The sequence below is a fragment of the Epinephelus moara genome, chromosome 13 (assembly GCF_006386435.1).
Source record: "Epinephelus moara isolate mb chromosome 13, YSFRI_EMoa_1.0, whole genome shotgun sequence".
In the NCBI taxonomy this organism is placed as follows: domain Eukaryota; kingdom Metazoa; phylum Chordata; class Actinopteri; order Perciformes; family Serranidae; genus Epinephelus; species Epinephelus moara.
The window spans coordinates 12083414-12107642 of NC_065518.1; the positions used below are offsets into that span (position 1 = coordinate 12083414).

General features: G+C 41.2%; 1 protein-coding gene across 1 annotated transcript; it reads right to left on the reverse strand.

Moving 5' to 3' along the window:
* Window positions 1-3333: 3333 nt before the first annotated feature.
* On the reverse strand, window positions 3334-19917 carry fshr (follicle stimulating hormone receptor). Its single transcript, XM_050060021.1, has 14 exons — window positions 19712-19917; window positions 16905-16976; window positions 15188-15262; window positions 14868-14942; window positions 14694-14768; window positions 12252-12326; window positions 11780-11860; window positions 10044-10112; window positions 9855-9929; window positions 8316-8501; window positions 6595-6809; window positions 6198-6379; window positions 5914-6105; window positions 3334-3870 (listed from the first exon to the last, which is right to left on the reverse strand). Exons 1-14 carry the CDS (start codon window positions 19915-19917, stop codon window positions 3334-3336), a joined length of 2115 nt encoding a protein of 704 aa, XP_049915978.1.
* Window positions 19918-24229: the final 4312 nt, after the last annotated feature.

Genomic DNA, 24229 nt, shown 5'->3' on the forward strand with positions numbered 1-24229 from the left:
TTAATCATGCACCAAAACCAGTGATTAATCATTTTTAGAAATGACTTAATATAAGTTTGAAGACCAAGAGGGGTGTGTTCCATTTAAAGCATGTATAGAGCTTAGGAAAAAGAAATTAAGGTAAACACATACACTGTATATGTGAGGAAAAAAAATTCAACAGTCTGCTAGGATGTGGCCTTATAGTTTTTGGTGGAGACATGAAAAGCAAGGAGAGAAGGAGGTGTGACATGCAACAAATTAAGGTCAACAGGATGCTCTGAATGTTATTCAAAGTAGTTCCAGCTAAATATCCCACGAGGAGCAACAACAGCAGCGCAACTTCTGCACATTAAAGGGATAGTTTAGACTTTTTCAAGTGGGGTTGTATGAGGTTCTTACCCATCGTCAGTGTGTTACATGCAGTACACGTCTGTCGGCATGCCCCTAATTTAGAGAAGCAGGTACGAGAGCCAGCATGGAGGTTAAGTGATGTACTGCTGTGGAAGGTGGCAGCGCCAAAATGTGTTTTAGGTACCTAAAGAAAAGACGGGCAACTGAAGCCGTTACATCGCTCTCTTCAAACCAGATTCCATTGATAAAGAGTAATTTAACCCTGCTGAATAGGGAGCTGCTGATCTACCTCTGCCTCGATTAGCTAGTGTCAAAGTCATTTTGTGACTTTGACACTTAAAGGTTAGTGCCGATTCACCAAAGTCACACAATAACACCAACAAGCTTACAAACCGAGGCAGCAGTAGACCACAGCTAGACCGCGTTCAGCGAGCTAAAATTGCTGTTTTAGTCAATGGAGTCTGGTGGCTTTGACGAGAGCATAAACAGGGAACTAAAAGGGCTGTCTGCAGCAAGGTAAAGTGGTGAAAATATTCTCAATATGGCGTACACTTAAACTGCGAATTACTTTTTTAAGTGGCTAAAATGTTTTGCTGCTGCCGACGTCCACAGCAGTGTATTGCTTAGCTTCTATGGACGTACTGCTGACCACCATCTACTGTAGGTAACACACTGACTGTGGATGAGCATGTCACACATCCCCACTACAGAAGATCCGAACTATCCCTTTAATCTTAAGGCCTCAATGTGTCACATTATTTCACGGTGCTCTGTCTGGAGAGTTTAAAGATCGCCAGCACTGCATGTGCTTTACTGTCTGCAAGAGGAGAGGGGAGTTTTTCAGAGCTGCAAAAGCAACATCTTACTGAGACTGTATCAGCCTTTCTCAGACAAAATTATTCTGCTGCAGACCGCAACAGTGATGTAATCTTGTATGCAGTTTTTTCCTCATGATAGTGATGGTTTGATGTCTCTGTTTTGTTTTTATAAGGACATGTTGTGAGAGAATAGTGCGTTTTATTGCTCTGTTAAAAACAAACTGATGTATGCTTCTGTGTCTACATTAATTTTACCTCGCACTGAACTGCTATGAAGGTTTGCTTTGCTGTCGCTATCAATTGTGTCTTTGCAGAGCCTGCTGAGACTTTAAATGTGTTGTTGCTCACAGCTGAATAGACCACAGCAGAGCAGAGAGCACAATAAATCCTGCACCGGTAGCATCACCTGGTGGTTAAAGAGCATTAATGCACCCACACGTTCGATGTTGGCATGTAGGAGGCAGTGTATCCATATCAATGAGATGGACTCGGATTCCTTCTTGCAGCTGCAGCCTTGAAACCCCGGGTTGCTTGCTTATGAGTGTGTGTGCTTTATCTAGCTGCCATATCCATCCTCCTGTAATGAGCAGAGAGAGCAGCTGTGTAGCCTCCACTCCCACAACCCACCCTGGCACACAGAGCAGAGGTTGGTGGGGTCACTTTGTCCTTGAAAGCTTTGGATGCTCTGAAGGACAGCATTGCTAGATAAAGACGGCTTCATTTAATGTGTGTGTGTGTGTGTGTGTGTGTGTTTCCTTTTGTTACTCCTCCTCATACACTCACATTCACCATACAAAATCTACTCAGGCAGCGAGGATATAATAAACACATTTATAAATGACATGGAAAAGCATTACAGAGATATATATTGTACAAAACACACAGATGTATATATAAAAAAAGTGAAACTTAATGATACTTCCATTTACAAACGATAATTGCATTACAAAGATAATTACACAGCCTTTATTTTAAGAGAAACTGAAGGGTAGGAGGGATGTGGAGGCATGGAGAGCTACAGCAGACAGAGTGTATGAGGAGATTATTAATCAGCAGGTCCCTGCGGTGTGCTCCTTAATGAATATCATTCAATCATAACGTTGAATGCTAAATGAATGTTGATTTCTTGATGTGCATATATGCCGATATCCCGAGCGTCAAACCTTTGTTAAACTGTTTCAAAGTACCTCCGTTCATTTCATTATCTAGAGACACCAGATGGATGGCATTTGCTTCACAGGACCATGCATGGAAGTGAAATCGGTCTACCTCTACTCTCTCTACTCCTACTTGTGATCTAAATTGTTACGGTGCGGTAAACTCCACCCATGTGGCGTTCCAATCAAGTTAAAACAAACGCGAGGAATTATCTAGGACAGCTGTTTGACCTAGATTTAGCCAAAGTATCTGCAGTTGTTCTGTAGCTATCTTTACTTGGATTTCTGTGCACACTGTAAGTACAGTAGAGTTTAGCCATGGGTCGCATGGTTTAAAAAGGACACTTGTGCTGTGTGTTGCTGCAGGTCAAAGGTCAGGCCTGAAGCAACCCATGATACTGGCAACATATCGGAGAAACATTAAGTACATGCCTCTGGTCTGTTGCAAGTCACATTTTTGGCCTTCAGCGTGGCTCAAAAACTGATATCCATAGCAATTTTTGGTCCATACCTGATATGTAATGATCCACTAAAATGAGGCATGTTATAAGATGATACCACGTACCGGCTGCCATAGTTATAACCTGAATTTGCACTGTTCGCTGCATGATGTCATACCAAACAGATCTTGCAGATTTTGTTGACTACTCTTCTTATTTTGCTGTGTATGGTGAGGTCAGGACTTTATAAAAAGGTAGCGACCAGGTGCCAGACCACAAGTGGCACACTTTCAGGACAAAGCTACGAAAACTGCGGACACAGTGTTGAAAAAAACCCTGCGAATATAGCGAACGAGAGCGAATCTGGGGTTGGTAACCGACAATTCCTGTATGGTATACTTTACACAAAGTTGAATCTCTCGTAACTTTAAGAGGCGTTCGTATGTTCTGTCAACATCTCCAGGAGACCTAAGGGGAATTTTCTTTATTTGCCTGGGAGAAATTGGACTTCTGTGTGGAGAGAAAGACGACCCTCCTGTTGAGAAAACAAGCAAAAGGTCTGTACCTGTGTTTTCTGAATGAGAGTCAGCAGTCTTGTTTCCCATCTTGACTTGATGTATTGGTCACAGGGTACAGCATCACATGGCTGCTCTTTGGAGAGGTCCATGCCGGCTGCTGACAGGAGGAAGTCTCCGTCCGGTAAATCTGCGCCCGGGTTTTAAACAGGCCAAACCGAGCCGTGAGGAAAAAGAAATCCCGCCTGAAGGCGCGGGTGAAGAAGGCATACAGGAAGGGGTTGGCGCACGAGTTGATCGGGTAGAAGAGGACCAACAGGAGTTTGGCATCTGAGACGGTGATGAGAGGGAGCTTGAGGGCGGCTGACACGGCAAAGAAGGAGATGGGAGCCATGCAGACAAAGTCGGTGAAGATGAGAATGGCCATGCGCTGGGCCACGCGGGTGTCAGCGTGCGGCGGCGCAGACGAGGGGTTGCGGACGGCCAGGTAGATGCTGAGGTAACAGCCGCACACACAGATGAAGGCCAGGATGTTGAGGAGGAGAAGAGACACCACATAGACCTGAGACACGACAGACTCCACGTCCATGGGCAGGCAGATACTCACCTACACCACAAACAAATACAGAAACATAAACACACACATTCAGTGATCACACAGTGTACGACGGCCTTAAATGTATTTAAACCAGTTAAATCAGTAAGCTACACAAACAGATGCTTACGCTGTCTGTAAATAGCTTTATTTATATGTACAAATACAGTAAAAACACTTGAGTTTTGTGTCTGTATGCTGTCGGACATGTCCTCAACATCAGGAATAATCATTTCAATTTTTATTTCCAGCAACCCAAAAATCAAAAAATAAAGACATTTCCCTCACAAGATAGTGGTATTTACTTTTTAATTTAATTTTCACTTCTGCTGAATAAAATTCAATTAATCGTATTTGCATAACGTTGTATGTATTACCTTCCAACGTATCCTTCCGATAACTTTGCTAAGTCTGTCGCTAGCTCCCCGTCAGCTCGATCTGGGCTGTTTGAAGGTATTATTCAATGTAACACATATTAATGTCAGTGTAAGGATGCACTACAGTTGCAGCGTTAGCTAAAGCGACCAGGGAGACTAAAGTAAATGTTAAATATCTTTGTGTATCAGGCTGTTTGTCAGACAAAGTAAGACATGTGATGACATCACTTTAGGCTCTAGAAAGTAGTTATGATGATTTTATTTTCTTCTGGTGTTTTATGGACTCAACAATTATTCAAGAAAATAATTGGCAAATTGATCACTAATGAAAATAACAAATCTATATCCACTGAAAGTCGTCTCAGACATACAAAACGGTACACGTGTTGTCTTGCTATTATTTTGACTAATCTTCTTTTGGCTGTTCCCTTTAGGGGTCACCACAGTGAATCATCTGCCTCCATCTAACCCTATCCTCTGCATCCTCTTCTCTCACACCAACTGACTTCATGTCCTCTTTCACTTCATCCACAAATCTCCTCTTTGGTCTTCCTCTCGGCCTCTTGCCTGGCAGTTCCCACCTCAGCATCCTTCTACCCATATATTCTCTATCCCTCCTCTGAACATGTCCAAATATAAAGATGGACGACACCTCTCCACTTCCCCCCATATGGAGCTACAACAGTGACCGTAAGTTTTGTCACAAATAAAATGTGGCATTGAAAAAGGAAACACTGGCTGAAAAAAACAACAACTGAAAAATAAAACAGGCATTAAAAATGATCTTAATTTGATTTTTTTTTGCCTTCTGATGTTTTTTTTGATGACAATCTTCTGATTTTTTCTTAATGTCAATCTTTTTTTCAGTTCCAGTTGAAATGTAAATGTAATCATGCTGTCCTTGCCCCTTCCCTCAAACTCCTCCCCTCCACACCAAAACAGTGACAGAAAGTTAAAACTGAGAAAAGAAGAAAACTAACTTTGTAATAAAAAAAATACACTGAAAAGGAGTGACATGATGAAAGAAAAACAAAAGACTGTCATTGAAAATCGCTCAAAAAAATAAATAAGGAAAACATTTTTTCAATGGAAAAAAAAGTTTACTTTTACAATGCCAAATTTTATTTTTGATGCCAAAACGTACGTCACTGTTCTAGCTCCATATTCCCACTGTACCAAAGGCTAGCCAAAATATCCTGGATACGGCCGCTGCCTTCTTGCACTGGTGACATCATTTGGAGCCAAAGTGTGCGCAGTAGCAACTTCCCCTTTTTATTGCATCAAACAACTAATTAAAGCCAAATCAGATGGCACTTGAACATGCAGCGGTGATAAGTATCACCTAAAATGGCAGAAACCAACTTAGGGAAAAATATTTGATGTGGACTTCGATTTTTTAGTTTGGCCCATTTGTGACCTGTACTGTAGCCAGCCACCAGGGGGCGATCAAGATGTTTTGGCTTCACTTTTAAGAAGCTGTCATGTTGTCCATCTAATAATACAGCCTGTGAATGATGTATAATTTGATATATATGGCATCTAAGTCAGTTTGTAGAATATGAGTTCATGCACCATTTTGCATCCCTAGTTACATGAAGCAAAGTCTAAAAGGAACATACAGTGAATTGCTGTCACCAGGAGTTAAATGGAGAGGCTGTGGTCTGTACGAAGCACTCACTTTGCCGTAGCTGCTGATCCCAACTGTAGGCAGCAAAGCGGTGAGGGATGAGAAGATCCAGCCTGCTGTCATGACAATGCACGCGTGTCTCAGGCGAAGTTTGCGGTCGAGCCGCAGAGCAATTGTGATGGTGTGCCAGCGCTCCAGTGTGATTGCTGTTAATGTGAACACCGACAGCTCACTGGCAAACACCTGCAGTTGAAACAAACGCGGACATTTATGATTGCTGTCATTTATTTAGCACTATCATGTGTATGCAGAGGACTCCGTGCCTGCCTACACACCGTGAAGAAGCCCGCAGCACTGCAGCCCAGGCCCATCTGCCAGTCTATGGCGTGGTTGTGGTACTGGCCACGAGTGAACATGTCCACAGTTGCTATGACTACCAGGTAGATGCCCATGCAGAGGTCAGAAAAGGCCAAGTGGCACATCAGGAAACGAGGAACAGTCAGTTTGGAGCGGCTGCCTGACAACAAAACAAAAATACAAAACCAAATTTTGGTACTGAAAAGTAAAAGTAAACTGCATTTGCAAATCAAGGAACTGTAAGAAGGAAGGGAATTAGGACAGAAGGTAGAATGAAAGAAAGAACACAAGGAAGGAAAGCAGCAAGTAAAAAGAGGGAAAGAACAAAGGAAACAAGGAAGGTAGGGAGTTAGTAATGATTTTCCCATTTCATACCGAACAACACCAGAAGTACCGCTGTGTTACCCAGCAGCGCGAGGACAGAGATGATCCAGATGAGGACCCGTAGGGGGACAGCGGACATGATGTCCTCACAGGGGTTAAAAGCGTCTGGGATTGGGCTGCAGGTGATGGAGGTGAAGTTGAAGCAGTGGGCCCTCTGGAAGTAGGGGTCAGCCTCGGGGTGGGAGCAGAAAGGGTGCCATCTGGATCTGGCACACAACAATATAAAAAAAGTGCATGTTAACAAAATCACCTAATTTTATCACAGTTATTCGCTATTTTTTCACTAACACAGCATTCACTTTCATGACATGTTTTTCTGTGAGTTCATGACAACAAAACCGGGTCTAAACCGACAATGGAAACACAAATCGGCGCACCATGACTTTACTCGGCACGGGCAAGAGCGCCATTGAAATAAAGGGTAATAGTCTGTATGAAATAATAAATATAACCACCAGGATATCACCCCTTGGTTTGTAGATGCCCATTTTGAACAAGTAGCAACCTCTGAGGCTGAAAAATGAAGCCAGTTCACAAGTGCCAAAGGCTGCAGTTCCTCAAATGGCCACTTGAGGCTGGCTCCAAAAGCAAGTAAATCCCCATAGACCCCCCATGTTAAAATGCCAAACTTTACAGCAGATAAAACATGTTTACAGCTTGGTATGAAAAACAGTTTTGGTCACTATAGCTAATTTCCACATTCATGACAACTGTACAGAGGGTGAATTTTTATATAACTCAATCGTTTACATTTTATTAAGGCTTAAAGTTAGGCATATTTTTGAAGCCACAAGTTCGGCATTTCGGCCCTCGCCATCTTGGATTTTTTGAGCCAGAAGTAACCATATTTGGATGAGAGGGTGGAACTACCTCTAACGCTAGCTGCTACACTTAAAAAACACTGAAATAGCAACAACTAGCTTACAACTACGCCTTTACTCTGTGAATCTGGGGTTACACCATTGGTTAAATTACCTAGCCAACACCCTTAATCATGCATAACTTTAAGTCTTAATAAAAAACATTTTTTGTACCGGGCTGTAAACATGTTTATTTCTGCTGTAAAGTTGGACATTTTTGATGTGGGACTCTACGGGGATTGACTCTCTGTTGGAGCCAGCCTCTAGTGACCATTGGAGGAACAGCAACTCACGTTTGACCATTTTTCAGCATAACACATTTAGAGTTTGGCGTCTAGGCCTCATCACTCCCTGCAGATACGTTGACATGAGCTATTAGGGAGTGACGATACTGCGATACTGATGCAGGGCAGCAGTAGCACTGACAAGGCAGAGGGAGAGACACATATATGAATCAATGCAGCTTGAGCTGACTGTCTGAACTAGCACACATGCGTCACTCCATTTATTGGCACTTCCCCGCTGGCTTCATTTTTCAGCTGCGGAGGTTGCTGCTTGGATTGAACAAACAAGCTATAATGTGTCACTAACTGAGTGTCATATTTGCTGATAGGTGATTTTTGTTACCTTTGGACAGAGTCGGGCTAATTGCTTCCCTTTGTTTCTAGTCTTTATGCTAAGCTAAGCTAACTGTCTCTTGGCTCTAGCTATATTTTTAGCGAGCAGACATGAGAGTGGTGTTGATTTTCTCATTTAACTCTCTGCAAGGAAAAAGCACCTTTTCTCCAAAGTTTGATCTGTTCCTTTAACCATAAGGCGTTCGGACACATTTTGATGATAACGCATGCCTACCTGTTCCTGTTGATGTTTTGGAAGGGGCAGCAGTGTGACGGGTACGTCAGGTGGGCCTGGCGGAGTTCGGTGAAGAGCTGCAAAGGAGGAAGCTCTTTCAGGTGGAAGGCGGACTGCGCAAACAGCTTCTGGAGTCCACCGAGTATGGAGTCCGGCAGGGAGCTGAGGGCTGTTTCGGAGATGTCCCTGCACAAACAAATACAAACAAGTAGGTGTCAAACAGAGGAGTAATTTCAGGACCCATGCCATGTTTAAAAGATGTCTCCTCTGTTTTCTATATGTACAAGACATTTGATCTGTGAAGAGTTCAAAAAAGCTTTTATTTGTTTTTCTCAGGAAAAAAAACTGTTTGTATTTAGAATAAAACACAGCAACTCAAATTTCCTGAGCAGGAAATTCAAGGTAAGAGCCACTGTTTGATTGCCAACTGATTGCTGGAATGGAAGTCAAAAACACGACAGCAATGACAGCCCAAAACAAAAACAAATACAGTCTCTTTCTGATTGCTGCTTCAATACAAATGGGTGTCTCTTTGATTGGGGAATAAACAGATAAAAAAAATATCTCTCTCCACCTCTCTTCACCTGCTCTCGGTTTATTTTTACCTTAAAGCTGGCATGTTTCCACAAATCCCCCCCAATCCCTACCAGTGCCACAATGTTTCTTGTTTCCTCCTGGTTTAATAAGTGATGATGAGGGTGAATCGTGTAGTTAAGAGTTACTGTTGGATGTCAGGCTTTTTAAAATGTCTGGACATTTTTGGACAGTTTTTTAAATTGGTACCGTACTGAAAGAGAGCGCTGCAGAAACAGCAGAAACAAAAACAGGCTGCATTGTAATCTCTATGGGCAACTGTGCACTGTCAATTTATGTTCTTTACCTTTTGCTGATCTGGTCTTTTTGTTAGTTAACCAAGTCTCGCTCAAGGAGAAGTCTTGCTCTGAAATCTTGCAGACTTTCCCACATTGTTCGCATGTTTGCCTACGAAAAATAATGCACACAAAGGCGTACATATCCCACATAATCATGAGCCAGTAATTCGTGCATAACCCACGTATTTTGGAAGGTTGCGATCAGGTGACTGACGCACTAAGTAAACAAGGAAGCAGCCCCAAGCGGACCAGTAAGGAGGTAGGGTTGGGGCGATGGATAAGGGTGTGCCATGTCGTTCACGATAATACCGGTACAATTTTTAATATCGTATGAAAAATTACATAACGTGATACTTACTTACTTCTAAATAACAATCTGAGCCTGTCAGTGAAAAAAACGAGTGCTTTAATGGACTATATTGACAGTGCACAACTGCCCGCAGGGATTACAATGCAGCCTGTTTCCCTGCTGCGGCTGCAACAGCGGTCTTTTTCAATACTGGACAAAAATAGGGTTGAAAAATACCAATGTTTCCCTTAAACCCCACCGGTGGACATCTTAATCTGTTTAAAGTGGCACTGTTTGTTGTGTACTCTTTGTCATTTGTCCATTTACGTGTCGTGTATGCACGAATAAATAAAGTTATTTTGAATGAATCATGCTTACAGTACCACCAACTCACTGGAACCCACAAAGGCGTTGGGACTGATGTGAGTAAGCTGTTGGTTGCCTCTTAGGAACCTCAGAGGGAGAGAGGGAGAAAAAGAGAGACAAATTAAACATGTGAGCTGACTTTTATTTTTTTATTCTTTGGTAAATCTTCTGTTTGTTATCACGTCTCTGTCTGTGACTCACAATCTGTGCATCTTTGTGCCGTTGAAGGCGTCACTTGCCACCTCCTTGATGCCATTTCTGGTGAGCCGTCTGTCATCAGAAAGAGAAGCCAAATTACAGTCATGTGGCTCCAACACAAACAATTCCCAACAATAAAGTTCTCTGAACAATCAAAGCTAATTTTAGTGTGTGCAGTTCTTTTGTTCTCAGTGACTAAACCTGCATGAATACACAGAAAACACTAAATAAATTGTATTTATTATTATGTGAGACTTCCTTAGAGACCTTGGAAGCTGTTGGCAGACCGCATTTGTTGGATATATGTGGCAGTATATATTTAGATTCCTACTAAAGTAAAAGTAGTAATACCACAATTCAAAAATACTCCTTTAAGTAAGCATGTGAAATATTACTTAAAGGAATAGTTTTGACACTTGACACAGATGAGAAGATTAATACCCATCTTATATTAGTTTGTTAAATATGAAGCTAAAGCCAGTAGCTGGTTAGCTTAGCTTAGCATAAAGACTGGAAACAGGAGGAAAAGCTAGCACTTTTTTAAAGTAACAATAATTTTCAAAGTAGAAGTCGTAGTAACTGTAGTTAGTGACGTCTTAGTTTTAATTTGTTCAATAATACACCTTTGCTTTCTTCTTCTTTTTTGTTTGTTTTTTTCAACAACAAAAAAACAAAAACGCCAGGCCACTACTAAGTCCCTTCCTTATGGCATCTTTGCATTTTTACACCGCGCCAAATGACAGTGGCATCATTCTGCTCCAGTAGGTCATTTTAGACAGCATCCCAGCATTGTGGAACCAAAAGAGGCGCGGCAGGCGTGACATGCAACACAACAGCGTCGGCCTCTAGTGTGACATATAACATATGTGTCTGCAGCACTTTATAAACAATAATAATGGCAAAACATGGCAATAACAATCATTTACCGTCCCTGTTATATGGCGGCTGATCTCGTCCGCTGCTCAAAGCGTGAGGAGCTCCTGGACCTCATTGTTTCCCCAATTTGTGGACATTTTCATCCACTGTTCCACTTCTTCGAGTTAGCTGCTAACTGTTGTGAGCTACTTTACACATAACCCATTGTCAAACTGTCACACCTGTGCCACCCATGATTCCGTCTTGCTCACTATCCCTTTCATATAGACCTCGTTTTTGCGCTGTTAATACCTCCAATACCAGCTCAAAGGTGAGATGTACACCCTTTCCACGACTGTACCGTTTATACAGAACGGCCAGGGGCATAAATGAGTGAAATTTCCACCTTGAAGAGGCAGTGTCAAAGGGGTTAGTGTAAAAGGGCCGATAGCCTCTTCTGGCCTGTATGCCTGAAATAATTTCGTCTGATTTCGCAGGGCATCAGACCAGGTGGCATTTAAAATAACTATAAGGCAATAGCTGGTTTTCTCGCTAATGGTCTTGTTTGCTTATGTGAGTCATATAGAGGCATCAGTTTTAATTTGAGACGGTTTCATAGCCAGTTAAATACTTCTTATGGCTGTTTTAATGACTAAAGAAACATTTATGAACAAAGTTAAAATACACTCAAGCAAAGAGGCAATAGGCAGCGGTAAGAGTGTTGAAAATGCAGGAAAAAGGAGACAAGTAGGAGGAGACAAGTCTCAGTAAAGAGGGCAGAGAGCATTTCAGGGAATATTCGTCATTGCGAATGTAATGCCCACTCAGAGCCATGTGAGGGTGGTGCACAATGTTGCTAAAAAAAAAAGTGATGAATCCCTTACATCTCGTCGATAGTTTGAGTGCAGAGGCCTCTGAAGGCATTGGCGGGGACTCTCTTTATGTGGCTGTTCTCCTGCAGGTCTCTAAGCAGCACCCAGATCAAAAGCACATGATTAACAGCAAATACTGACAAGAAAAACAGCATATTTAAGGTGATATGAGGTGCAAAACATCAGGAATACATGCCACAGTCCACTTTAAATCCCTTTCCTTTTTGAGGCTGATAGATGTCAGATGGGAGTTGGATTTTTAAAGGCCAGAGACAAGGGACAGATGGTTTGTATTCCTGATTTTCTGTTCTGTAAGGACTACACAGTGCGTAGGTTTTAACTGCAGTGTTATATGTTTAATGGTGTGATATCTTCTGGGCATTTTTAATGTTGCGTGCATGCAGTAGCCTATATGTTGAAGTGCATGTGGGAATAATGGTGCGTGGGCGGTTTTAGTTCATTTATATATTGTGTGGAGACCTACAAAAGAAAGCTGTGGGCCGAAGAGTTGATCTTGGAGAAGTTTGGGAACGTTGTCAGTCCTGTGTTGGAGATGGTCCTGTGATGTGCAGATTAATCACCAAATGTTACTACATTCACACCGCAACTCTCACTCTGAACAACAATGAGTCATGGTGAGAAAATCAGACAATGTTGCATTCATTGTATTAACCAAGATAAAAATTAGCAAGTGAAGAGATTCCAAGACAATTCAGAGAGAAGCTTGGGTGGCAGGGAGATAAATCAGACATTTCGTGTTCCAAATAACTGTCCTTTCTATTTTTTGGCAACAACACATAACAAGTTCAACATGCAGTGTCTCTGAAACATTTGACAGTCTGTAAAACACTGAATATTCAGAATTGGGTTTTGAATTTGTGAAGAATAAACTTGATTCTTCAAAAACACGACCGAGAATCTACAGCCACAGTAGCAGCTCTGTGAGGTTGTGTTTGTGGTGCTTTGGTTTGAGCTAAATGTAAATGTCAACATGTTAACACCCTCACAATGATTATGTGAATATATGCAGGTGTTTAGCAGGCTGAATATCTAGAATGTTCAGCATCCTGGTTTAGCATAGTAGCAGGGCGGTCCCTTGATTTTTGGCGGCCCCCTCATTGTAATGTGTTGACCCAACCTGTGTAAGGGTTGTCAATGGACAACCATTAATCATTTAGCCACAGAGTATATTTTTGTGACCGCTTGTGCATGTCGGTCCATAGGTTAATTCTGCTACTCTTCAGTTTACTGCACATCAACTAGATCTGGTGGGAGACAGACAGCCAGCTAGCTGCGTTAACATGTGCTCACCCTCTGGTCTGCACTACACCAGTCAGGTCAAGTGGGAGCTAGCTACCCGCTCATTTGGTGGTTACCACTTCATGCCATCCTGACCCAACAGCATCGGGTGTGGAAACATCGGGCCCACCCCCAAGTCTCCCCCCAATTGCCTTGGTGAGCAACTGGCTAAATTTTGAGGCGCAAACTCCCTTTACCATCACTGTTAGCTTGGTTAGCACCTTTAGCAGAATCAACTAGCTAGTGGTGCTAACATAGTTAACAATGCTGAAAGGGTTTTGCAGCTCAAAATGAAGCTGCTTACTCACCAGGGTCACGGGGCGTAGGGGTTGGGCCGGAGGGTGGCCACCATGTTTCTGTGACAACACCACTGGGACGGTGTTACAATGCAATGCAACTAGCTGACTTAGCTCCCACCCAGCTGAGACCAGAGGGTGGGCAGTGGGCAATTATTTCTGCATGCTAACGCAGCTAGCCATCTGTCTGTCAGCAAAGCCAACAAAAAATATATAATAAAAGGCAACACATTTGCATCATAAAACATTAAAATTTCATCACCCCTGAATAGGTATTGCTTTGAAACACGGTGCTAATGCTAACTGAGACAATGGAGCCACGGAGTAAGTGGAAAGGCCTCTTGTATTTCACATCACTGCGTTTTTTAAATTTAAAAATTAACGGGTTAGTTACTGGTTCATGGGTGTCGGACTATCGACAGCAAACTGACATCCCTAAACTTGTATGAACTTATGTATTGAACCATTACTCTAAGCACACATAATGTACGAATAAGCGGTGTTGGACAGTAACGTGTTATTAGCAACAAGTTACAGTAATAATATTAATTTCCCCGGTAACGAGTAATACTTGTTTACTACTTGTTCAATTTTTTACTTGTTAGAATTACTAATACATTTTCAGTAATACTACTACAGTAACCCCAATAATTAAGGGGTACTGTATGTGCTAGCTAGCTGTTGGCCTTGTTTGTTTGGTGTGTGTAGGCCTTTAGCATGCTAGCATAAGAACCAGCTAGCTAGCTAGCTAGTTGCTGAATCTAAATATATAGCTTTGGAAAGCAGGATTTTTTTTTAATTAAAATTGAGCATCTTTTTAATAGAAAATCGTCTTTGTAGAGTAGTTGTGCTAAGGTACCCCGGTTTTACAGTTCAATAGTTTAATAATAGAATTTTTTTCACCATAAACTGCTCCGTTTATCTGCCCCAGTTCACACAAATTGGGACAAACACAACAGTAGCAAGTTATGATAATATCAGTGAGGGATTTTAGGGATGTGTTGTGCTTCATAAACTGTTACTTTAAAACTCTTTTAAAAGATATAAACAATCCAATTTAGTATTTGGTGCATTTGTGACAAATATATTTAACATGGCTGCAATGATGGATAACTCATTTTGTGGAAAAACTTTTTTTCATGAGAAGTGTGACACTTGATTTCTCTTCCAGGGGATCCAAGCTAATTAAAAAATGATGTCTCTGGTTGTGCGGCGGCCCGTCAGAAGTAGGCCTGTCACCCATGACCCAATTTCGGACTCACAATCAGCTTGAAAAACACAAACTTAAGAAGAAAGTACTTCTCCCCACTGCACTCTCACTGAGTACTCACAGATACCGTAGCCTCACGATGTTTCTGAATGCATCTTGATGGACGTGTCTCAGGTTTTTTGCCTTTGTTATGGTTCTGAAAGGAACACATACAGCCATGTACTCATTAATATAAATTACTGGTCTCACAATTACAGGGTTTCACCACTGCCATTATCGTGCCAGTCATACTTACATCTCGATGAGTTCAGGGAGATCAGAGAAAGCAGAAGCTCCTATACTCTCCAACGCAACATTCTCAGAGATGAAGCTAAGGAAAACACAAATGTGTAAAGAATATGACAAATGTATCAGCTGTTGGGTGTTCATTCACACTTATTCTTTGACATATTTAGTCTCCAACACCCTGCCAAGCTTGCTCCTCAGCTGTCTGTTTTGGGCGATCGGCTTTCTCAGAGTTTGCGGCTCTTCTTGTTCCATAACGAAGACTAAACACACAAGCACGTCGGATAAAACAAGTCATGAACGAAGGCTTTTCGAAAACTGTATACTCACATTTCAGTGAGCTGAGGCAGGCCGGCAAAGGCAGACGCGGTGATACTCTCCAGCATGTCGTTCTTAGATATGATGCTGAGTTTGGAGGAAGCGGGGAAGAGAGGGAGAGGGTAGATTAAAGGATATAAAATGGCTGTGCAGTTATTTTTCAACTTTATTGAAGTTTAATTCAAAAGCAATGATGGCATTTATCCAAAAAAAATACAAGAACAAGAGACACTGGTCATTTTTATACTCACAATAGTACTTATGAGAGGATCACCACACTCTAAAATAACAATGCTTAGATTAAAGAAGGCCAAAAACATCAAATATAGAGAAAATACACTGAACACTTACACAAGGATTTCAAAATAAGGTTAACTTTTTCAACACTAAACAAAATGGCATCTTAGGGCTTATAACAACGTCAAATAGGGCGCACACTTTCTCATGCAAGAACACATGGTAAATGCCGTTCGCAAATACATTTAAAGTGCACTCAGTAGGCTGCAGATCTCCCTGAGGTAGCTGCCCAAGCTGATTGGGTGGGCTGCACACAGAAGATGATGTTCTCCTGCTAACAGGAGCTGTGTGAAATATAGATACTATGGAATTACGAGGATGAATGTGTTTTTAATAACTAAAACACAGCCAGAAATCTTTGATCCATGTTGTTCATAACTGGATTTTTAAAATCAATGTTATTGTAGCACTTGTCATTACTGCTTGCCCTGCTTCTCTCCCTGTATCTGCCTCTCTTTATGCATCATTTTGTCATATGGATCACTGTACATTTATTATGTTGATCTGTTCTGTTCGAAGTTTTTCCTTATCCGCTGTGAGGGTCCAAGGAGAGAGGGATGTCGTATGCTGTAAAGCCCTCTGGGGGAAATTGTGATTTGCTTTGTAGATAAAATTGAAATTGAACTGAAATTGAAGATAGTGGCGAAGAAAACAAAAATGGGGGTTTATTCATCTCGTATCGTGCCTAACTTTAGCGGATCATAACATATCAGGCATGGAATAATTCTGCAGATGCTCCAGTTTCAACATGAGACAAAACTCTTCTATGAATGTGGCTTGCAACGGACGGTAAGGCTTGTCGTTTTTAGCTGTGCCGATTTCTGGAAAACCTGCCGCTCCTAACGGCCAGGTAAGGGGAGTGAGGAGTCAGCAGTCAATAAATTGTGATTTGCCAAAACCACAAGAGGTCACTGAGCATAAAGTCATACATGTGCAAACAAAATGATGAAGTTGGCAAGATAGCGAGATTAGCTCCAAATGCACGACCCCCTCCAGGCTTTGGCCCAGCAGAGAAAATGAGACATTTCTATTATACACATGCACACACAATGTAAAAGACAAAATACAAATACTCTAAATAGATCATTTCAATACTCCAGCTTTATGTACTTTATGTTTGTTGTTATCCACATAAGCACACACTTCAAGACAAAGATGGAAACTAAAGTTTGTAGCACAAATATACTTCTATATTTTTGATTTCTATTAGTAATTTTAACTCATGTAGAAATACTGTGACCATAGAACTGTATTATCACTAAATTGCTTTGCTTAAATTTGGAGGAATAACACCAAATGTAGGTGCAGAGAAATTTGACGGTGAGGCCCGACCACTTCTGCTCTGTTTGGATGATCCATATCTTGAGTGTTTTGACCTCCTCTGTTCATTACGTTCCACATCAAAGCATAAACACGAACAAGAGACACTTACAGTTTCCTGAGGTGCTGCAGGCTGGTGAGAGCGCCCTGGGGAATCACTTTGATCTGAGTCTGCTGAACTTCCCTGTTGACACAGAAACAGTCACTCACATCAACGCTCAGTGACACACTGATCACAGGAACGTAATCACTGGAGAGAAATCCTTCAGAAAGTAATTAGTGGCCATTTTTGCCGCATGGCGGGGATCATTACTACTTCTTCCAACTTCGTATGTGCATTGAATAATGATAACAGTCAGTGAGGCCAATGATTGGTTACTCACTCATTTTCTTTTCACGCAAGGAGCAAGCAGTTTTGTGCGCAGAAAGTCTAAAGATCCCAAGCTTATTCTGCATCTGCTTGTCATCTGAAACGACCCTCCTTTGCTGCATACTTGTAAATATCCCCACTGTTCCTGAGCCTTGACCTTCGAGCAAAACAGAACAGATGAGAACACACACATCGCCGCCTGGGAGTTCACAGAGCGTCTCTTGGGAACGGACGCTACTTCTGCCACAAAATGCGTCCACATCTCTGTGTGTGTCGGCTGCATTTACGAGTAAGATTATATACATTTGTACATTGTTCTTGTGTATGTCTAAGCGTGCGGTTGTGCTTCAGACGATCCTAATCTTTGCCCACCACCACTCTCCCGCTCCCTCCTCCCTGTGGCCTTGAGATTCCTTCAAAACGTCCAAAACAACAGGTCAGTGTTTACGCCGTGCCTCAGTGTGTCGCTGAGGCAAAAACACTCAAACCTCCTGCGGTACCTTTTATGAACACGACAATTTGGAGGCTAATCCTGCGTAGCATTTGAAAGGAGAAATACAATAAGGAAGAGACCTCTGTGGATGAGCCGGCTCCTGATAAAAACTTCCTGTCCAATGAACAGTGAAGGAACTCTAAGCGGTAGAGGTTAAAGCTAGCTGCAATCTACAATCGTCACCGCTAGATGCCACTAAATCCCCCTAAATCTAAAACACTGGACCTTTAAAATGTGTAGCACCATCCTTGAACAGTCTTCAGCACAACTCCAGAAATTTGTGACTAAAAACATTTAAGTCCTGTCGAGGCTGAATTTAATACGGACCTGCGGCCACCCTGATATTCCCCAAACTTTAAGGGACAACAACAAAACATTTTACAAAACAAGCTTATCACTTTTCTTGTTAGGCTTCAGGGATACACACAATGTGTTTTTTTGTGAGAAATACCGAATGTTAACATATCTTTTGTTTGTGTACATGAAAACTCTACAGGGTGTCTTTAACCTGTGGCCACTCTAGAAAGCTGTGGTTACAGTGGAAGCCAAGCAGACGTGCTTTGCATACATTCCCTTAAGTAAATGAATGTTTAATAAAACCAGCATTTGCAAATTCAGAGGAAAAAAAAATCAGCCAAGAGGAGATGAGCAAGGATTAGAGAGGAAAGTCAAAATGATTATGCACGCTCACGGCATGTGATGTTGAATTGTACATACGGCACACTCCCTGAATGTGTAGTGGTGCGAGATGGTGACGGAGAAATACTATTTTGGGATGTATTCTCTGTTATATTGACCCCTGTCACTTGTAGCTGAGTGGAGGGACACTTCATCGATTTTACACATGAAAGTGGGTTTACTCATCATGATGAGCACCACTCAGACTGTGAAAACAGCTGTATAATGAATTCTGAGCATTCTAACGTCTGAAAAAGTAACCCTGGATGACACGAGGCTGGGGATGAAAGTACAGATTTATAACTGAAAGCACGCATTACAAACTGGAGGTGAGGAGTTCAGGAGGGTCCAACAAACTACGCTACTGAGCTGCATTATGGGAATGGAGTGTTTTAGTAGTTTGACCCACACTTAAGATGAAAAGTCAGGATATTGTGGCCTTTGCTGCTTCAATTTTATCCCTTCTTTTTTTAAATCTGTCTCTTGCAACAACTAATAATTATAATAATAATAAAAAAAACAAATACACATCTTAATGCCATTGTCACTGTCAATGAAAACCATTTCAAGAGAAGAATGAGTCATGAAACGTCTACATGTGTCAGGCATGGTTTGATCCAATTTCAAATATTTCACAGACTGCGTTTGTCCAGGAGTCGGCTTTGACCCCCACAGGTTGGCACAGAACGTCAATATGACGTCAGACAGACGTTCGACTCTTACGTTGGACTGATTATAAAGTTTGGTTGGAATGAAAAGGGGATGGACTATATTTTAAATGTCAAACGACATCAGAATGTCACGTTGTGTGGACATTAACATAATGACCTTTCACACGTCACAACTAGAATAACTAGAAAACCTGTCATTATTCTACGTCAAGATGACGCTGGCATGAGACGCTGGATTTTGGCATCATCTGTCGTCACCATTCCACATCAAACTGACACTGGCATTAGACGTCCTGACATTGAATTTTGATCACCTGATGTCACAACTTAAATTGAACCAAATAACAACATGTAAAAACGTTAGTGGCCAGCTGGGAACCTGTCAATGCTGAAAACCTTATTTTGGAAAAAAAAAATTGCACTGAAGTCCTTAAAACACTCTCATACATGCGTGACAAGGTCATGGACCCCGAGCCAGCCCTAGCAGTTTTTGGCGCTGCTCACAGAGATCCAAATCTGTCTCGAGCCCAGGCCCAAGATGTTGCTTTCTCAACGCTTTTAGCAAGACGTCTCATTCTTTATACCTGAAAATCGAACTTTCCCAACTGCGCAGCAAGTGAGTGAAATGTAAACACCTACAATACATTGGCTATACATAGATATTTGCGTGCATGCACCTGTAGATATGTGAGTATGACTGTACTCACAGGCATTGGGTGTCACTGGAGATGTTGGAGGGGATCTCTGTGACCCCGAAGCCCAGCTGGTAGCAGAAGTGCAGGGTTCGTTTGGCCAAGCCATTTGTAGCTCCAGGTTTAATGTCCATCTCCGGGCCAGGTGCCGCTGCCGCCGCTGCCGCCGCTGCCTTTATCATCACAATCATCAACATGATCAGAATCATTATCATCATCATTGTAGTCCACAGTCCTGATTGTTGTATTTTAGGTTCCCACTTTGGTAATCTTCTTGTTTTTCTTCTTCTTTTGTTTCTCCCCCCCCTTTGACTTTGTCTTCCACGTGGTGTTTTACATGTACGCAGGCCTTTAACCAGAGCCCACACTCCACATTTGGTATGAATGTTTTTGCCTGTTTGTCTGTCTATCCACTCCGGGTTCACTGCCAGGTCGAAGAGAGAAAAAGTGCGAGGTGCTTTGGTGATGTGACCGTGCAGTGGTGAATAATGGGGGCGTGTTAAAAGCTTCATGGGTGTATGAGGATGTAGGAGGTCTCTGCTGGGTGGTGTGTGTGTGTCTGTGTAAAAAGGACCACAGCAGTGCTTTGGCCTTGATAGGACGCTGTGATAAAGACTATTCTTTTTCAGCTTTTACAAATTGCATGCTCTAGTCCGTCCTAAAATGTGTTTCTACTTTGTATTTATTACACTTTGACCTTTAAAAAATCGCTCCATCAAAACACACTGGTGTACTGGATGCAATGCAAATGAAAGTTGCACAAAACTTCCTTTGTTATAGATATTAATTTCTTTTTGAAAAACACATTTTACAAACTGTACTGTATAACAATCCTTCACAATAAGTCTCACCTCATTTGTCACCTACAAAGTTGGCTCTCATTTATTGAGAGCCCCCTGTGTTTGTCATTTATCTGCTGGCTTCACAGCTGTACCTAAAAAGACAGCAACAGTCTGAATAGCTTTCTTTTATCAATGATCAATCTATTCCTATTTTTTTTTATTTATAAAGTCCTTTATTCCGCTGAACTCCTTGGCATATTTTCATATATTTTACTTAATACTCATCTATTTATGTGTCCACATGTTACTCTATGTTACAGTATGTGTGCAAGGCAAGCTGTTCAAACAAGTTGCAACCATTGGGATTATTGAAGTTGTCTTTATCTGAGAAAGGAGCTGAAAAATTAATTCTCAAATGAAGTTAAAAATCTGAAATAGCAGACAGCGGTGATGTCACACATTTTAGTTGAGTTTGTATCATTTGATTTAGCAAAAAAATCATTTTTAACTTTGTTTTTTGTGAAGCTCTGTCAAAAACTGACAGGAAATTTAGTAAGCTAATGCTAACAAGGTTAGCTAGCTGCTTAGACGTTTTATATTTAGTTTATTTGACATTGTAGGAGGGAGACATTAAATCAGACACATATAAATACAAACTATTAAGGATGACATATTAAAATTGAAGACTTACTGTGTTTCCATTGTGGATCTTGAGTAGTTTCTGTAACAGACCGAGAGGCGTTAGCTAGCTAACGAACTAATGTTAATACTCTACCTACCCTTCGTTTTAAGTCCCGCCCTACTGTGCTGTGATTGGCTTTTACAACTGTGCTGCGATTGGCTGGTTTTACTGTGCTGTGATTGGCTAGTTTCTGGGGGTTTTTTTGCAAGTCAGCGACACTAATTAAACACTGGCCACTTTATTAGGTACACCTGTTCAACTGCTTGTTAACGCAAATAGCTGATCAGCCAATCACGTGGCAGCAACTCAATGCATTTAGGCATGTAGACATGGTCAAGACGACCTGCTGAAGTTCAAACCGAGCATCAGAATGTGAAAGAAAGGTGATTTAAGTGACTTTAAACGTGGCATGGTTGTTGGTGCCAGACGGGCTGGTGTGAGTATTTACTGGGATTTTCACACACAACCATCTCTAGGGTTTACAGAGGAAACACATCCAAAAAATTGGGTTTTAGGCCCCCCGAGACCAAACGCCCCGAGTTGGGGATGCTTGTTATCAACTTGTAATGGCCCAAGGCTAACAGAAAATAATAGTGAAAAAAAAGGTAGCAAAAAACAGCCTGATGGTCTTAGTTCCCGGCCCATAATGACATAAAATCTAAATATGGCCTATCTTGAATTCTCACATCTACAGATACAATTTAACACCTCATTCATATAGCATTTGCTTCTCAGCAAATAGTTTATTTAAAAACATAATTGATTAAATTAAACCATGCATTTATCTTATGAAAAATAAAGGATTGGATAATAATATAAGACAGGGGTCTGCAACCTCTATTATCAAAAGAGCCTTTTTTTCCCCTCAATAAATAAATAAATAATTCTGTCTGCAGCTGCAAAACATCTTTGACCCTTGTAATGAAGGTAAAATAATAAAAACACATATTATTTCTAAGCGCCTTTCACAACACCCAAGGTCACCTCACAGGCAAACAGAGAGAAATAACAGCAGATTAAAAAAGTCAACGAGGTAAGGAATACCGTTACATAAAATAAAACAAAAGAGGTTTACAGATTGTCACCTTGGAGCTACACCTGTGTTTAAAAAAGGACTCATTAAATACAAAATGGTACCATTTGCTATGGGCTATATTCCCTCAAAAATGCAACCCCATCCTCGTCATAATTTTTCTTTTCTCTTTTTTCAGTAGAATAGTCAGTAGCAATCTATAACAAATTATATGCCAACTCTACATAAACTATAACAACTATGAATAAACTGTTTTTTGAAAATATGTTCAGTTAAATGTAACCCACATTAAATTGACTAGTAAAGTTAATTCGGGTGATCCCACACTGGTCACTAGAGGGAGCTCTAAAACAGCGTAATGCTGGTGGTTCTGACCTGTCTCTTTCTGTAGGCCTAAGCTTTTGTTTACTTTAATTTCACAGATAAGAAACAATAAATTGTGAAGACAATAAAGCCTCCACAAAAATAGCATTTTAAGTCTTGTGTGTGATTTATCCTGGCTTCATATGAGCAGAGGAAATCTCTGCTCGTTGCTAGCCTAATTTATACAACGTAAAATGCCATAGGCTTGTGCTGATAACGTTAGCATGTTGTATTTGTTTGTAAAACGTGTTTAGTATAAGACAGTTGTTTTGTCAGTGAACCTTGTGAGTTGTAATGGAGCTAAATAATGTACCGTTACCTTTGCTAAATGTTGCTGTTGTCCCTGGCTTCATATGAGTAGAGTGAAAGATTGCTAGCTGCTAGGCTAATTCCTACAATGTAAAATGCCATAGGCTTGTGCTAATAATGTTAGCATGTTATATTTGTGAGGAAAATGTGTCCAGATAAAGACAAGTGTTTGTCTGTGAATGCTGCGAGTCATAGTGAAGCTGATTTGTGTACTTGTGTTTGAAATTATTTCTATTAACGTTAAGCCATGTTTAATGTGTGTTTAATGTGTGTTTTGAATCAACTAAACTTTACAGCACTCCAGAGAAACCTCCACCGCCGACTAGTGTTCTGGAGGTGTAACTGCAGAGTGACACAGACACACCACCGCACCTGTATAAATGCTCACAAGGGCGCAGCCGGCTATGGCGTAGCGTTAATTAGCAGAGAAGGAAGAGCCAGGCCACAGAAGAGTTGCTAGAGTAAAAGTGTCTTTTCACCGTGTAACTGGGTGTAAGACCGGAGGATGATTTTGACGACGTTGTGCCTGTTATGGGATTCATTTATGGATATCCGGGGAATTGACGTCGTACTGAGTTAGCATGGTAAGCTAGCTATTAGCCATGTGTAAATGTCAGTACCTTTATTTTTTTTAGACCGCTGCTTTATTTTGTGTTACGTTTCTTTGCATTAAGAGTACCATGAACCAATCGGAGATATCTGTGAGTGTAGTGTTAAAACAGTTTTATGAGTTATATTGTTTGTTTTGAAAAAAATGTGAGCACCAGCGGTCACTTGTATGGCAGAGCCTAAGCCGTGAGCGTTCATACCATAGACTGTATAAAAATAATATACAGGTTATAAGGTTTATACAGGTGCGGTGGTGTGTCTGTGTCACTCTGCAGTTACACCTCCAAAACACTAGTCGGCGTTGGAGGTTTCTGTGAAGTGCTGTAAAGTTTAGTTGATTCAAAACACACATTAAACACACATTAAACATGGCTTAATAGAGACAGTTTCAAACACAAGTACACAAATCAGCTTCACTATAACTCACAAGCATTCACAGACAAACACTTGTCTTTATCTGGACACATTTCCCCCACAAATACAACATGCTAATGTTTTTAGCACAAGCCTATGGCATTATACATTAAATTAGCCTAGCAGCTAGCGATCTTTCATTCTTCTCATATGAAGCCAGGGACAACAGCAACATTTAACAAAGGTAACAGTACATAATTCAGCTCCATTACAACTCACAAGGTTCACTGACAAAACAACTGTCTTATACTAAACACGTTCTCCAAACAAATACAACATGCTAATGTTATTAGCACAAGTCTATGGCATTTTACATTGTATAAATTAGCCTAGTGACGAGC

Bases quoted from the DNA above. Each gene is read 5' to 3' on its own strand.
- fshr (XM_050060021.1), bottom strand. From the start codon at position 19,917: ATGATGATGATAATGATTCTGATCATGTTGATGATTGTGATGATAAAG. The intron at 14,769-14,867 runs GTAAGTATGACT...TGTTCCTTTCAG, and splicing joins CTCCCTGAACTCATCGAGAT to AACCATAACAAAGGCAAAAA. The intron at 6,380-6,594 runs GTATGAAATGGG...TTTTGTTGTCAG, and splicing joins GGTACTTCTGGTGTTGTTCG to GCAGCCGCTCCAAACTGACT.